Genomic DNA, 16,925 nt, shown 5'->3' with positions numbered 1-16,925 from the left:
GGCGTTGTCTCTATCTGTAAGACTTTGAAGGAGAGATTTAGCTTCTCTGAGCCCCGGTTTCCACCCCACTATTTATTTACTTGACCACTCATTCATTTCTTCCACAAACATATATTGAGCACCTACTGTAAGCCAGGCATCGGGCTACCAGCTGAAGAAGGTGCAGTGCAAGAAGTAATCTTTCCCTGTAACACAAACCCTTTTGGCTCCAATAGTCTACAATTTGTCACAGCCTTTGTGAGAGCTTTCCTGGCCACGGGATCATTCCGGTTTTCCTTCTCTGAGTCTTGTCTCACTTTGCCCTGTCCTCCTTCGTATGTGGCTTCCAGAATGTTCCATCTTACTGTGAACCAGGAGCTTGCAGAGCCAGGGTTGGGGCCTTCCTGAGAATACTGCTAAGAGAGTGGCCACAGATGTTTGCTCTGCTGTCTGAAATAACTCACAAACAATATTTGGATGACCCTTCATTACCTGAGTAGGCATTTCTCAAGTTTACACTGCAGGCCTGAGTGATTGTGATATTCTGAGAAATAACTTCCTCTGGCCTTTGAATGTTGCTCCTGATAGAATCACGTGGCAACCCATGTTGTATATGCGAAATGTGTTTTGGAATGTTAATGGAGAAGCTGATTCACACCAGATGGGGTAGAAATCCAAGGGAAAAGGATGTATAAAGTGGACACTGTGATTCAGCTCTGAGTTTGCATTTTTAAGAGGTACTAAAGGTCAGAGGTCAAGGAGAACTTGACCTATTGCCCAGGCTATCCCTTAAGATTTTCTGTGGCCTTAGCTCATCTGAATCTCGGCCCTGTTATAAAGGAGTCACTTCTATGATATTCAGTGTATAGACCAAATTCTGGTGGCATCTCACAAAGTCCAAAGCAGCTTTTACTGGAAGCTTCCTACATAAAAGCTCAGATTTGGATTCGTCTCAGTGTTTCTCAAAATCAAAAAAAAAAAAAAAAAATTCTGGATAAACATTTTAAAAAAGAGCTACTCACCCCCATATCTTCTGTGTGTCTTTCACCAGCCAAAAATTTTTTTTTGCCTACATCCATTCTGTAATTTATAAGACACAAGGGAGAGGCATTTTTGTGGTCCAAATTTGCCAATTAAATAATAAGTCCTATTTACTGTAGCACATGTAGCCTGGCCCTGTGCTGAGTGTTTTACATATATTATCTCCCATAATTATCCTGCCTGTGATTATGAACCCCTTTTACAGATGAAGAAACAGACCCAGAGAGGTGTGTCCTTGGGTCACTTGATGGGGACAGGGAATGACTCAGCCCAGATTTGAACCTCAGGTCTGGCTGACTCTACGTGGCCCCACATTCTTCTCCACACTGCTTTCTCGGGTTGTACTTGCCCTGTCCCTGTCTCACTGCACCCCCTGGATTCTCACCTTCAGTGGTAGATCCACCAGGAAGGGAGGAGGGTGTGTCTGTCTGGGGGCTGAAGAGCAAGGAGGGAGGCTGTTGCAGGGTGGTGTCTGTGGGCTGGGGGGGGGAGGGTGAAGAGAATCTCAGAGAAGATGAGTAATTGAGGGCCTGAGGCTGAGGCACTATTTTCCTTTTTACTATTTAACTGTCTGTTCCAGGTGCTATGCAAAGTCTCGGGGCGACAGTGGTGGACATAGCCGACCTTGGGAAGCTTGCAGCCGGAGGGGGAGATGGGCCACATGACATCGGAAAGACCTGAGTTCTAGTCTCAGCCCTGTGGCTTCTCAGCTGCAGCTTTCTGGGCCTCGATTTTGCCGTCTATACAATGGGTTAATAGTAATAGTGACCCCAGAGTTGTGATAAGTGCAATGATAGGAGTGCTTGGGGAGTCAGGCACAGAGGAGAGAGTGGGGGCCTCATGCTGTCTTGGAGGGCCAGGTGGTTTCCTGGAAGAAGTGACATCTAAGTGACCTGGAGAATGAGAGAGGTTTACGGCAAAAGGAGTGGAGAATGGACTCCCAGGGCAGGTGTTGGTTCTTTGGGGACCTGAGGACAGGCCCGCGTGGCTGAAGTGACTGGCATGAGGGGGCGGTGGTGACGTGGCTCTGGGCTGGGCCTCTTTTTGGGACTCTAGTGGCCAACTGCAACCTGTAATTGATATAAGCAGAGGTGGGGACGTTCTCACTGCCCACCACCACAGACCACAGCCTGGGGCCCTATGGCCCAGAAGGTGGAGAAGAGATCATTTGGGGGGTGCTGAAGGGAGCCCACAGGGAGCACTGTGAGGGGGAGTTTGGAGGGGAGGCAGAGGGGATTTGCTGCAGAGTGACCCCACAAGTGTGGATGTGGTCTGAAATGGCTGCAAGGGCCCCCGGGAGTCGATGGGATGTCCCTGTGGCGGGCTTGTTCCCCCCGCTGGGTGAAGCCTGTCGTGCTCCTGTTTCAGTGAGGGAGTCAGTCCATCCACCATCAAGCATTTACTGAGTGCCTGCCCCATACCAGGTACTAGGTTCTGGACCTGGGGATACGGAGGTGAGCAGCACAGTCCGAGATCCTACTCTCACGGAGCTCACTTCGGGTGGGGAGGAGAGTCTCGGTTAGAGCCGTCTGGGAGGGTGGCATTTCCCGGAGTGGGTGAGGGAGCAAGCCACGTGCTTGTCTTGGGGACTGCGTCCCAGGCGGCACCACTACCTAGAGCGGGGGACCAGATTTGGCGTGTTCACGCGGATGGCGTGTACGATTTGGCGTGAGGGGTGGGAGCGTGGAAGGAGATGAGGTCGGGACGCATCAGGAGGCCGATTCTTGTAGGATCTGGTAGCGGAGGAGTGAAGAGACCTCACTCTGCCCTTTGGTGAGGGGACTACGGGCATCAAGGGAGGAGGGCGGGAGCCCTTCCCTCTGTCGAGTGACAGGAGACAGGCCCTGCCTGCACGGGCGCCTTCCGTCTGCTCTGAGAGGGCAGCGCCCCCCAAGCACTTGGTGAGGCGGTGCATGTGGATGGCTACCTGGGCACCCGGCCGGCCCAGTGTGTGCTCGCCAGGGCGACTCCTAATGAGTGTGGTGATTAGTAAAGCCCTGAGGACAACCCCTAGGCCAACTGTGCCCTGCCTTTCATATTCCCTGAAAATCAAAACCGTCGTCTGCTCTCTGCCCAGCACGTCATTCCCCATCGTCCTCATGCGCCCTCCTGTCACTGTGGCTCGGTGTCAGCAGAGAGGGCAGATGGCCCTCAGGCCTTTCCGCCATAGGTGGCAGGAGGGTGGGGACTACGGGGTTCCCACTGGTTCTGACAGCCTGCCAAGGCCAAGGTCTGGATGCCAGGGGTCAGGAGCCTGATGGAAAGAGACAGATGCCATAAGGACACTGAGGAGGAGCACCCAGGCCAGGATGGGGGTGCAGGGAAGGCTTCCTGGGGTCGGGAGGTCCGTGCAGAGCTCTCCAGGCAGCCGGTGGTGGCGGGGTGAGGGGTGAAGTGTCCCAAACACCAAACGCGTTTTGAGGTGTTTGAAATTCCAGCATCTCCGAGAGGCAGGGGTGGGTGTGGGGGATTGAAAGAAGTCACGGGGGATGGGGTGGGTGGGGGAGAAGGAGCCGAGAAGTGGGTGGGCAGGGCAGACCAGATTCCTAGAACGAGGGACTGAGGCTTAAGACAGGAACCGGAGACCCGTGTGGTGACCCTGCAGACATGTAGGCGGTGAGAGATGATGGGTTGGTGGCAGTGAAGGTGGAGGGGAAATGCCTAAGGTCCCCTAGGTAGCACTTGACCTGGAGATGGGCCGAACTCGGACAGACACAGAGACACGAATGAGAGCTGATGCCCAGGCGTGGGGCTTGGCGGCTTGTGGGTGATGCTGCCTTTACGGAGACCCTGCGGGCCAGGAGGGGGGGAGCGGAGGATGAGCTGGGCTTTGGTAGAATGGGAAGGGCCTGGGAGGTGCCCTGGGGAGACTCTCAGGAGGTCTGCAGCCTGGGTGGGAGGTCAAGTCCTGGGTGAGGTGGACCTCCCTGCGGATAGACAGAGGAGGCTTCTGAGTGCCGAGCTGCCTGAGCAGCAGTATAGAAGCAGGAGAAAAATAAAGCGAGATGTGTGAGTATATAGCTTACGGTAGGAGCCTGGGGACTGGGGTGGCGTCCATCCTGGGTTTCCCTGGGCTGGTGGCCTTGGACTGGGGTTCTGAAGGATGTCCGGATGTGGGCAGTTAGGGGAGGGAAGGGAAGGGGGCGTCAAACATGGAGACAAATGTAGACTGTAACCATGTCTGAGAAAGTCAGCTGGAAGGGCTGAAGCAGAGTTGACCTTGTCACCTGCACAACTGCCTTAACCCTTTCTCCGGCCTGCATTCGGGTGCCACATGCTCTTGGCCTGCAGGGCCATGTCTTGGATCTGCCTCTGAGATGCTGGGGTATTGTCTCAGCAGGCCAGTAGTCTTAGTAGGAAGAGGGCACTCTGTAGGAAAACAGTATTCTCCACTCTGCGAGTGTCCCCAGCCATGTGCCCCCGCCCCCCACCGGCCACTACCCTGCACAAGTGGCCATTGTAAAAAGCTGCCTGTGACTTAGGAATATCTAATACTCTTTGGACTGCTTACCATGTGTCAGACCCCAAGCAAGCCATGTTCATGCATCAGCTCATCTAGTCCTCTTCATTCTCACAAAGGGGGTTCTCTTGTACCCATTTCACAGATGAGGATATTGAGGCTCAAAGAGGTTAAATAACCAGCTCATGGTCTCATACACAGCCAGAGACTTCACACTCGGGATTTTTAATGCAGGCAGGGGGCAAGTTCATCCTTCTCCTTCTACTTCTTTTTAAATGTTTATTTATATTTTTGAGAGAGAGCACACTCGAGCGGGGGACGCGCAGAGAGGGGGGGGGGGGTGGACAGAGGATCCAAGCGGGCTCTGACAGCGGAGAGCCCGATGTGGGGCTTAAACTCTCCAGCCGTGAAATCAACCTGAGCCAAAGTTGGATGCTCAACTGACTGAGCCACCCAGGCACCCCCCCCCCCCCAGTTCATCCTTTTAACTCATCACCCTAACATCACTTTCTGAGCAGAGGGTGGACTCTGGGCTCCGGTGGCAGCACCCCGCCTACCCCGTCCTCCATAACTTGGCTGCAGGATGACGCCTCCCTTAGGTGCCCTTGAGAGAGGTGGCCCATCTCAGGGCATGACGGATTGCTGATCGTTATCCCCGTTTGGTCACTCACTTGTGTGTATTCTAGGGATCATCACCGAAATCCCTTAAACCTCAGTTTCCTTCTCTGCAAAATGGGGACCACTAGTTCCCACTTCTTAGAGTTATGCAGGGAAAATGAGATAAGGCTCTGAAGCACTTAGCATAGGCCAGGCATAAGGGAAAGGCTAAGTAACGGTGGTCATTAGAGTCTTATCACAACCCTCGTTGCCTTCTTGCACAGAGGACCCAGAAGCCACTTGGCCAGTCGCGAACAGGTGCCCGGGCGCGTGTGTGGGGCGGAGCCTGAGTACAGGGAGGATGAACCATTGACCGCCGAAGCTCTGCATTATTAATGCCGTTATTCTCAGACTTTTAACGAGGGCCGGGTTGGAAGCCCGTATATGGAAGGCGCGACGCAGCCACCGAGGCTAGCGCCTCCCGGGGTCCCGAGTTGCCATGGAGTCCAGCGGGCGACCTGGAGGAGGATGCCCGCGGCAGTGCGCAGAAGGAGGCCCCCAGCGCAGGTCCTCGGTCTGCGGCCTGAGTCCTGGCTGCGCCGGTTTCCTCCTTTGCAAGGGCGCTTGCCCGCTCCCCTGGGACCCTGGGGGGTGGGGGAGAGAGATAAATTGGTGGAAACTGGAGCCGGCTTCCTCGGGAGAGTGGGGTTTCTGTGCGGTGCCTGCTGCAGGGCTTGAGCCCCCTGCCATTCCAGAGAGAGGACGCGCAGCCGGGCGGAGGGGACCTGAAATCCAGTCCCCGCCGCTCGCCGAGCTGTGCGCCTTCCGTGCGCGCCGGCGTTCGGCCGGCAGACGAGCCGCCCAGCCCCTGCCGCGCCACCTCCTAGGCGGCGGCCGACTCGGGGGGCGAGTCCCGGAGAGGAGGGGCCGGGCCTGGAGCGACGGGTCCCGGGGGCGGGCAGACGCCGAGCCGGGCCCCGCGCCTGCTTTCGCCGGCCTTCCCCAGCCTGCCGGGCTCAGCGGGGCGGGGCGCGGGGCGGGCCCGGGAGGAGCGCGGGGAGGAGTCCGGGCTGCGGCGGCGGCCGCGTCACAGCAGTGCTCCCGCTGCCCCGCGGCTCAGACCCGGCCCGAGTGCCGCCGAGGACGCGGACCGGGACCCGCACGGAAACAGGGGCTGCGCCGGAGGTTCCTCTCGCGGGCCGGGGCTGCGCGACCATGGCGGACAAGGAGGCCGGCGGCGGCGACTCGGGGCCCCGAGGTGAGCGCAGGGCGCGGGTCCTGCGGCTGCGGCGGAGCGGGCCGGGCGGGCCGGGCGGGGGAGGGATGAGGCGCGCTCGGCCCGGGGCCCCGAAGCTCCCTCTCGGGCCGCGGGAAAGTGGGCGCGCACCCCGCAACATCTTGCCCCAGCGGGGAGGGCCGGGGTCAGCGCCGCGGCGGGGCAGGGGGTCCTGGGGGCCGCCTCCGGCCCGCCGGTCACGTGCTGCGCTCCCGGCCGGGGTGCGGACACTGCGGCGGGGACCGCAGCCCCCGCCCGGGCTCTCTGACCATCCCCGTCGTGGCGGGCGGGGGTGGGGGGCGCCTCCTGCGGGGCCCTTTGCGAGTCCGGGTGAGAACCTCCCCACCATGTCCATCCCTTGCGCGCTGTGCGGGGACGCCCGCGCTTGCGGAGTAAAGGGCCGGCCTCCGGGTGGCCCCGAATCCCCAGCGGCTCATTTCCGTGACTCAGCGAGGCGGGGGTGGGAGCCTGGGGCAAATCGAGGATTTGGAGCTGTCCCCTCGCCCCTCGGAGGTCGGACTTAACAAGCCGGGAGTGGGGGCTGCAGCTCCAGGCTGAACTGCAGCGCACAGCCCGCCCCGCCCATCCCCAGGGATTCTGCGGGCTGTGGAGGCGCGAAGCGGCGGGGGCTCGTCCCCTGGTTGCCCGGGCCGGGGGTGGGGGGGGTGGGGGGGGGAGGAAGGTGGCGCCCAGCGCCGAGGACGAACGCCCGCATTTTGCAAATGTGCCGTGGCTGCTTTCTTTGGGGAGCGAGGTTAGGGCTCACATGGGGCGGGGGTGCTGGGTTAGGAGCGAGAGAGGACCGGGGAACGGAGGGAAGAGGAGGAACAGCTTTTGGAGCCCAGGGCTGTAAATCATGGTTTCGCCAGCCGAGGGGACGGCCTGGCCAGGATCGTGGGTCCCAAGTGGGGAAAGTTGGGCGCACGGAGACGCCGCGCGTCCCTGACCGGAGGGGCTTTAGCAGTAGCAGCCGCTGGAGGGGAGCTGCAGGGTAAACCGACTGGCGAGGATGAAATTAAAATGTCTCGGAAGTAAGGGAAATTCATCCAGGAAAGGCTCTGCGGGGACCTCAAAGCGGGGGAAACTGAGTCAGGTGGCGGCGCAGACACCATGGGCGGGGTGCTGGCAGTCTTACTGTCTGTGGCCGCGGCCCCCGCCCTTTGCTGCGCTCCGAGCGGCACCTGCCCCCTCCCCAGCCCATTGTTCCTGCAGATCTGGGAGGTGCCTCCCTACACGGCACTGCAGTAGTGGGGGAGTGCGGGGGGAGGGGGACATCCTGACAGGGCTCACTCTGGGGAGCAGCCTGGGAGCGCCCAGGCGGGGCCCAAACACACATCCAAATCTCCCCCGCCCCTGCTCTTCCCCAGCTGGCAAATGTGGTTGATGGGCTGGTGGCTTTGTCTGGATATCACTCAGCAACTGGACTGATTTATTCCCCCCCCCCCCCCACAACCCTTTTCCTTTAAATTGGAAAAAAAAAAAATAGGATGATAGGGAGGGACATCGGAATTGCCAAGAATTGCTAAAGCTTAAGTTAGTGAACCAGTTTCTTGCCTCTCGTGCTTCGATAAATAGTGAATGGCTGTATCAAATGCAAGGTTGGCCGTAGGGTGTGTGAATTCAGAAAGAGTGAGCAGGGACTTGCTCCCCCCCCCCCGCCCCCTCCCGTCATTTTGTCTTGTAAAATCGAATTCAGCACCCCTCCCCTACACGCATGCACACACAGGCACTGTGTGGTTGTCTCTCCTCAGGCTGGGAGAGCTCCCCATCCAGGACGGGGAAACACATGCTGGGTGTCCCGGGCCACCTGGCACCGTTCGCCCGTGTCTATTCTGGAGTGTTTCTTCACTTCCAGTGATCTGCAGTTCAAGGCAGCCAGTGAGAACATCTGACACATGGACTTGGGACACAGAGCAGGCTGTCCCTGGCAACTTGCTGCTTCTCTCTTGGTTCTCATCCCTTCATCTCTAAAATGGGAGATATTCATAGTATCTCATAGGAGCAGAGCTCACCCACCAGCTAACACGTCTATTTCTAAGGTTTCCTCACTGAGTATTCTGTGCTGGGCAAAGAGCATACCTTATTTTGTTTGTTCAAGCCTCATCAGATCTGTTACCAGCATTCCCCTTTCCGCCAGGCAGGAAATCTAAACATAGGTTGAGCGACCTATCCAAGGTCACATATCTAGGAAGTATTGATTTGGACTCAGGCCATCTGATAATAGGGCTCTCGCCCTTCACTGCCATCCTGTGTAAGCCCTGTGGGTGTGGCCAGTGATTACTACTCTGTTAGGGACATAAAAATGGTGTTCTTCAGGGGATCATTTCGAGGATGCTTTTGGTGCAAAAGGATAAGTACCAGAGCGATCAGACCGTGTTGGCTCTTGGGAGCAGTGGGAGCCCTGGGCGGTATGGCCAGAAAGGCTGGCCATAACATTTTTCCCAACAAAGCAAGTGGGGGTGGGGTGTGGGCGGAGTTGCCTGCGAAACAAGAATGTTGGTAGTTGTGGAAGCTGGGTCATGGGTACATGGTGGTTCATTACTGTGCCCTTTGTATATGTGCGCAGATTTCCTTAATAGAACATTTAAATTAATTTACAAAACCAGAAGGGCCACCCCTTTATCTTTAGACCTTCAATCCTGCCCCCACCAAGACCTAGGCTGGTGGATCCAGGGAGCCCTAGAAGGATGAGATGAACGGGAGGGGGGGGTGTGGGGTGGTTCAGGCTGAGCTAGCTCCTGTGGTGACCCAGGCAGGGATAGGCATGGGCAGTGGACACCTCGTCATATGCTCCAGGGTGGGGATGGGGTTAGGCAGAGGAACAGCAGGCAGGGGGGTTGCCTGTGTCCTGGGGGGGTCCCTCTGGAGGCATTGCGTTGGACTTCGGAGATGGGATTCTAACACCCTAGCAGTTAAGCATCATAAAAATAAACATTTTAAACACTGACATTTATCGAGGACTTCGTTTACGCTGCAATCTGAAAACACCAAATGATTTCATGTGGCCCTGGCCAAATCACCTTTGTTATCGAATGGCTGGCTAGGAGAGAGTCCCCGTTACCCCCATTTCACTTCTGGAGAGAGCTGCCAGGCCAGCCTGGCACAGCTGGGAATGGGTTTGAGTGAAGGTTAGGAAGTGACCAAGCTGTCCAGCCTCTCTTAGCACATGCCTGGCCTGTCATAGGCCCTTAGGGAATCCTACTGAGTGTCCGAATGAATGAGCACACGACCAGTAGAGTGTGACTGCCCCACTTTCCCGTGGCCGCCAAACTACAGACGGAAGTGGAAGGGCACTGGTCGTGGCTCTCGAGGAGCTAAGGAAAGAGTTGAAATGGTGCTCTGGGTTTCACTGGCGAGGACTCTGACCATGGATCCACTTCTGTGTCTGTACTTGCATTTGAAGCTCTGTCCACTGCCACTGTGGTCCCTCGGTACTCCCTGTGCACGCTTCCCGCACCGTGTCCTGTGTGTCTCAGAGCCCGGGATCGCCTTTAGCCCTCAGGCAGTTCCCCCCGCCAGGCACATCCTCCCTTTCCCTAGCAAACTCCTACTTATCCTTCAAAACCCAGCTCAGGTATCACTTCTTGGGAAGCCTTCCTAGGCTTATCCATCTTGGTGACCTCTCGGCTGCGTGGTTCCAAAGTCTTCGGTACTGGCTGTTGATAATCTCAGCGAGTGTAGATGGGGTGTGCTCAAGACGTTCCAATTCTGTATATCCCGTTGACTCTTCCAACAACCCTATGAGGTTGTGTTATTATGACCCCATTTTGCCGATGAGGCGGTTGAGGCTTTTGAGAAATATGGTAATTTTCCCAGTGGAGGAATCAAATCACCCAGCCAACGAATGAATGCTTGAGATGGGATATGAATCAGTCACAGACCCTAAAAGCGTGTGCTTTTCTCTTAATGCCTTTTCTCCCGGCAAGGGGGGAGAGGGATTATGTCTTTCATTCCCGCAATCTTAGTAAGGGCACATAGTAGGTGCTCAAAAAATATCCTACTGTGTGTCGAATGAATATCAGCCAGTAATCCCTAAGGGAACACAGCAGTAGGGAATGGCATCTGCATCCTGCCCACTCCTCGCGAAATGGTGCTTCTAGAAACTTGGATGCGCAGGAGTGGGTGGAAGCTGAAGAGGAGTAGGCAGGGCTCAGTCAATCCTGAAAGAGATGAGACTTTGATTCCAACAAGGGTTTGAGTGACGAGTCAATACCGTGGGGGTGAAATGCTCTCTCATCACATAAATAGGCCTCTGGTAGGGGAGGAAGCTTCTTTATCATTGCTGTGCATAATTAGAATGGCAGGGAGGAACCAGGGGCTTTAATGAATGAGCAGCATTCTGCAGGGAGGGAGCGCCTTCCACCTACGGGCATGTCTGGGCATGGAGAGCAGGGAGAGCCAAGGAGGGTCCCAAGACGTGCGGGCACTGCCCAGGACCGACACTGGCCCCACCACAGTGGACTCTGCAAATCCTTGCTGCCTTCCTTTTATTGGAAATGACTCCCGATCCATGGCTCCGAGATGGACGGTGACAGGTGCACAGGAGTAAGGGAGCAAAGTGGCTTTGGGGCCCAAAGTGCGTGTCAACTCCAGCTAAGCGTTCCTTTCCTGGTCTGTGTAAGGAGCACGTGACGCCTGCCTCGGTCTGTTGTGGGGATAGTGCAGGTATCAGAGGGGCAGGGATTTACCAAGTTTTTTGCCCCGTAAGAGGAAGGGAGAGACGGCTTTCTTGCCTCTGTCTCCCAGATGGCCACGGGGATTGCATTGCCTTGTGTGGTGTGGCACGGGGTCCAGCTGCTCTGCTTTCTTTAGAGGCTAGGGAAGGTGGGCAGATTCTGCTTCAGGTTTTCTGACGTGAGGCTGTGTGGAGAACATGTTCAGGTTCCCGATGCCTTCGGACCCTCAGTGCTCCACTCTGACGCGACGAACACCTCTTTGCCGGCAAACACAACGCCTTGGACGCCTTTCCCCCATCTCTGCAGATGCCACTGGTGGGAAGCAAGAATGAAGGCAGCTGAAGGCTGATTCTGGAGCATTCTTTGGCTCCTGGACATGCCCTGGGGTTAGTTCTCGATCCCAGCTGCCTGTTAGAACCACCTGGGGGAGCTTTGTAAAAGTCTTCATGTCTGGGTCTCCTCCCGGAACTGTTGTATCAGGACTTCTTTGAGTGGACAGCCAAGTTTGAGTTCCCACATATCTGGATTTCAGACTTGGGACCTCAGCATGAAGGGGGTAGAGGGCAGGACCGTCCGACACCGTTCACTCCCTGTCTGTGTCTGTAAGCACCAGCTCTGTGCTAAATGCTTCGCTTGTGTCGTCTCACTTAATCTTCATGAACACTCCATGAGGTGGGAGGTTTTACACAAGGGGAAACTGAGGCTCAGAGGAATTGGGTACATTCCCCAGGGTGAGAGAGCTGGGGGCAGGAAGGGGTGATGTTAGAACAGAGCTCAGGGCCGTCAGCAAAACCTCCATGGGGACAGCTTATCCTTAGGGAGCTTTTTCTCAATCTTCAGCCATTTGAGATTCACTTTCCTGATTCCACTGTATGTTCTGACCACCTAAACTGTGATTTATTGATTACTTTTAAAATTCACCTGCTGTTTTTTTAACAGGATTTAAGAGTCTTATTTATGTAAATTCCATACATGGGACACCTGTGTCACTTGCCACAAACAGAAGGTAACCGTGGCGAAAATGTATGGAAACCCAAACACGGGCAGAACCCTTTAGCCCCATGTGTTTTTCTTTGGAAAGCTTTGTGCTGAGGCTGCACTCTGGGTAAGAGGGAGACCAGAGAGTTTTACAGGAGGTCAAGGATACAGGAGCACCAGAGTGAGACATTCTGTTTTCTGGAAATCAGTCTCCAGAGGGACTTGAATGGGAAGAGAAGTGTTTTAGGAATCACCTGGGAGGGAGGTCCTTATGATCTTCAGTCCCCGACCTTCTGGAATTAGACTTTCCAGGGAAAGGGGCCCTGGGAATGGATTTGCAAAGCCTGCCAATAAGACTTATAATCGGGGCGGGGGGGGGGGGGGGACTAGGGACTAAGGCACTCCCTCAGGGACTCTGAACTAGAATATGCTGCTTTACATTGTCCGAGTCGGGGAGAGAGAATGTTTCGGTGTGATTTTACAGAAACAGTCGGCTTGGATTCCAATTCTGACTTTACCACTTAGCAGCCTTGGGATTCTGGGCACGTGACTTAGCCCCTCTCCCACCCCACCTCAGTTTCTTCATCTGTAAAGTGGGACTAATCAATAGCACCCATTTCAGAGAGGATTTTATGTATTCCCACAACCTCTGCTACGTTTATGGCTCATTTGCTGTTGTCTGTTATTATGTATTATTAACGAATCCTGTAGACACAGGTAGGGCATTTATCAGTGGCTGCATTTTCTCCAGAAGACCCAGAGGGGAAAAGGGCTGGCCCGAGATCCCACAGCTCGGAAGGGGCAGAGCTCAGCTGGAGCCTCAGGCCACATGGCTTCTTATCTGGCAGGCCTAGAACTTTGGAGATGAGCTGGGTGTCTCAGGCTGTGGGCCACATTTAATGACCATGTGGCCCCTTGCCATGGCTCTGAGCTCCCTGCTGGGCTTCTTGTTTGGTGCAGTAGTGGGGTTCAGTAGTCTTTTTGTATCCCTGGACTCTATCCGGGGCTGCCTACCTCTGCAGGACTCTCATGTGGACTCCCAGTCTGCCGTTGGACGGGCTCTGTCTGTGCGCTGAGACTCCAGGCCTGGAGCTTTGCAGAGACCGTTCTGAGCTCCGCCAGGACCACCCCTCCTCTTCCAGCCTTGACCATGACCTGGCAGCTAGGGATGTCAGGTGGGGCAGCATATGGGCCTGGGTTTTATCTTGAGGGTGGCCACGTGTCCTGGTGGGTGCCTCTTGTGCAGTTATGAAAAGTGAAATTCTTAATAGTGACTCCTTTCACTTTCTGAGTCTCCCAGTTTGGAAGATAAATTATGTGGTCGTGCTACTGAGCTCTGTCCTTTCCCCAGCCACGTGGGCCTCAAGTGGGACGGGAGAGGCAGGAGGATGTGTGGCTAAACCGGGTTCAGCCGTGTTTAACTCCTGGGTGTGATGCGGCTGCACCTCCATTTCTCCTTCTGTAAACAAGGGTGGCTTGGGAGCCTGCTCTGAGCTCCAGTGGGTGCTGTGAGAATCGAATGAGAGAAGATAAAGTTAAGGCTAAGCACGTGCCTGGTGCACGGCAGGTGCTCCCTACGCTGTCGTTGATTGCTGCCAATGACGGTTTGCTTTGGGAGTTGCCGGGGTGAGACGTGGGATCTGGAGCCAGACTGCCTGGGTGCCACCCTGGGCCGTGTCATTTACCCGCTCCGTGGCCCTGGTAAGTTACTAAACCTCTGGAAGGCTCAGTTTTTCATCTGTAAGATATGGGTTGCAATCGTCTTCTTTGTGTGCTTTTGGTGAGGATTAAATGAGTTTGTATCAGACGAGCACTTAGAACAAGGCCCGTCATAAAGTAGACACTAAATTAATCTTAACTGCTATTATTAGCTGTTATCGTTATTATGAATAATAGTCCAAAGTTACATTCTTGTAGGCAGGAGGACTTATCCACTGTTTTAGTTTCCTATTGCTATTGTGAAAATTACCACAAACTCAGTGGCATAAAACGACGCAAATTTACGATCTTCTAGTCTAGAGGGTGGCAGTGAGTCCAAAGTGGGTCTAACTGAGCTAGAGTCAAGGTGTTGGCAGAGGTGTGTTCCTTCTGGAGGCTCTGGGTGAGACTCCACTTCCTGGTCTTTTCCGGCTTCTAGAGGCCACCTACATCCCTTGGCTCCTGGCCCCTTTTGCCACCAAAAACATCACTCCAGCCTCTGCCTCCATTGTCACATCTGCTGTCTGCCTCTGCCCCTCCTGCCTCCCTCTCATAAGGACTCTTGTGTGAAGGCCTCTTTTGCGGCCCACCTGCGTAACCAGAGCTGTTTCCCCATCTCGAGAGCCTCAGTGTAATCACATCTGCAAAATCCCTTTTGTCACGTAAGGTAACATATTCATAAGTTCTGAGGACTAGGATACCAATGTATTTGGTGGAGTGCTATTTATTATTCCGTCTACGACATCCAGAAAGATTGGGGTCTTGCCTACATTTAGGAATATTAGTTAGAGAGCCTCCAGTCTCCCTCAGGGATGGTCTAAATGTTAGGAACTGCCCTTTCTTGGTGTTTTATATCGGTTGGGTTCCTCTTGCCTCCTGTGTGATAACTTTCTGGAGTTTGGGTTGTTGGGTAGCCCTTGGCTTTTATTTGAAAGAATTTTTTTGAACGTCTTTATTTTTGAGAGAGAGAGAGAGAGAGAGAGAGAGACAGAGTGCAAATGGGGGAGGGACAGCGAGAGAGGGAGACACAGAATCTGAAGCAGACTCCAGGCTCTGAGCTGTCAACAGAGAGCCAGACATGGGGCTTGAACTCATGAAGGTGAGATCATGACCTGAGCTGAAGTCAGACACTTAATCGACTGAGCCACCCAGACACCTCCCCCCACCCTTGGCTTTTAATCAATCCTGGTAGGGTCCTTGGGCACACTGCCACTTTGGGGATTGGTTTAGCCCCTTCTCGGGGGCCTGTGAAATCACTGAGACCTCAGTAAAAAGATTTACTGGTTCCCCAGTGGGAAAATGATTAAAATATTAAAGAATGAGTGAAATGTCTACAGAGCGTCACAGTGCATTTGTGTTTGCTGCGTAACAAAGCACCCCAGAATTTAGTGGGTCAAAACGGTAGCCGTTTTATTTGCTCATGGTTCTGTGCTATGTGCTCCTTTTGCTGGTCTTGCCTGGGGTCACTCGTGACTGCAGCCATCTGCCGCCTCCACTGGGCTGCAGGGTCCGAGATGGTCTCGCTCATGAGCATAGGGGTTGGTGCTGGCTGTCGGCTGGACTTCTTCCTCCACTTGGTCTTTTATTCTCAAGGAGCTGGCTTGGGCTTCGTTACATGGTGGTCTCAGGAAACCAAGAGGATGAAGAACAGGAGGTTGCAAGGAAGGCCTCTTGAGAAGTTGTGTGCTGACTCCTTCTAGGGTCAAAGCAGGTCTCGAGGCCCACCAGATACAAGGCGTGGAGAACGAGGTCCACCCCTTCGTGGGACGGGCTGCCAAGAATTGGTGGCTACTTTGCCTCCGAGTCAGTTTGAGTAAAATGACGAAAGGACACACTGTAAAGAATGGCATTATGTGTGAAAGCAGCTCGCAGGCTGGATTCGCTCACTTGTTACAACTTTCTGTGAATGTGTAGGGTCCAGAAGTCCGCCTGTTGTAAATCAGATGTGACTCACGGTCGAATTATCTGGAAAGCAACTCCCGGTTATCTTACACTGGCAATTACTTGGTTGTTGGTCTATACAGCTCGTGTTTGCATGATTGATGAACGGGGAAAGGATGTTGGTGCGTGCAAGTTGTGTTGGCTCACTGACCGTTTTTCCCAGCGTGTTTTGTTTCGATAGATGGGGATGGGCTTTCTCATGAAGGAAGAGAAATAGGACAGGAATTAAAAAAAATGCTAAAAGTCTACAGGTGCACCTTCCTTTAGTGCAAGTTGTGGGTGTTTTAGTATCTTTCGGCCCCCACCCCCCTCAGGCTGAAGGGAGAAGCTGAGAGGGCCAGGGAAGGGACTGGAAGGCATTGCGTTGTGAGAACGCAGTGTATACAGGTGACACCCTGGGTAGGGTTTTTGATTGGGGTGAGAATGGTCTCTGTAGGAAGTGAGTGACCCTGGGCCACCTGGGTGGCTCAGTCGGTTAAGCACCTGACTCTGACTCAGTCATGATCTCGCGGTTGGTGGGTTCGAGCCCCACGGCGGGCTCTGTGCTGACAGCTCGCAGCCTGGGGTCTGCTTTGGATTCTGTGTCTCCCTCTCTCTCTGCCCCTCGCCTGCTCACGCTTCGTCTCTCTCTGTCTCTCAAAACATAAATGTTAAAAAAAATTAAAAAAAAAAAGAAAAAAAAGAAGTGAGTGACCCTGAGGCCCATCGTCTCAAAGGAGAAGCACCATCAACGACTGGCCCACTGGGGCTTTGGGTCCAGGGGCTGGTGCGGCTTACTCTGCTAGGGTATAGCTAGAGCCATGACTATTTTGGGAAAGCCTCAAGTGACAAGGTCCTGTAAGTCTTGAGCGACCTGCACCACCCCGTCTTTCCCATGAATCCTATTATTTTTAGTGTGTGATTTTGCAGAAGGTGAAGATTTCCGGGAAAACACTCCACGTTGTGGCAGAAACGCTTGTGTGTCTGTTTGCTGCAGGATGAGTGCCCGCTTAAAATTATCTGCCCCAGGGGCTCCTGGGTAGCTCAGTCAGTTAAGCATCTGACTCGTGATTTCAGCTCAGGCCACTATCTCCTTGTGGGATCGAGCCCCGTGTGGGGCTCTGTGCAGAAAGCACGGGGCCTACTTGGGATTCTTACTCTCTTTTTTTTTTTCTCTCTGCCCCTCCTCCACTCACGCTTTCTTTCTCTTAAAATAAATAAATAAATAAACGTAAAAATATATATATATATTTGCCCTGTTACAGAGCGGGGCCTCAAATGGTTCGGCCCACTGGAAGAG

The 16,925-nt window shown here is 54.4% G+C and overlaps 1 protein-coding gene across 2 annotated transcripts in view; it reads left to right on the top strand.

Moving 5' to 3' along the window:
* Positions 1-16,925, top strand: part of HSPA12A (heat shock protein family A (Hsp70) member 12A) — a 166,840-nt gene that overhangs the window by 90,719 nt on the left and 59,196 nt on the right. The window contains exon 1 of one of the 2 annotated variants that reach the window (XM_058697887.1): positions 6,135-6,335. The exons of the other annotated variant lie outside the window; for it this stretch is intronic. Within the exon in view, the coding sequence (XP_058553870.1) occupies positions 6,293-6,335 (43 nt within the window). The 5' untranslated portion in view covers positions 6,135-6,292. Of the gene's footprint in view, positions 1-6,134; positions 6,336-16,925 lie in introns of those variants that run through there. 2 annotated transcript variants of the gene reach the window in all.

Source organism: Neofelis nebulosa, chromosome 13 (genome assembly GCF_028018385.1).
Source record: "Neofelis nebulosa isolate mNeoNeb1 chromosome 13, mNeoNeb1.pri, whole genome shotgun sequence".
NCBI lineage: Eukaryota > Metazoa > Chordata > Mammalia > Carnivora > Felidae > Neofelis > Neofelis nebulosa.
Note: the sequence above shows the minus strand (reverse complement) of the source record. Positions and strands in the feature narration are given on the sequence as shown.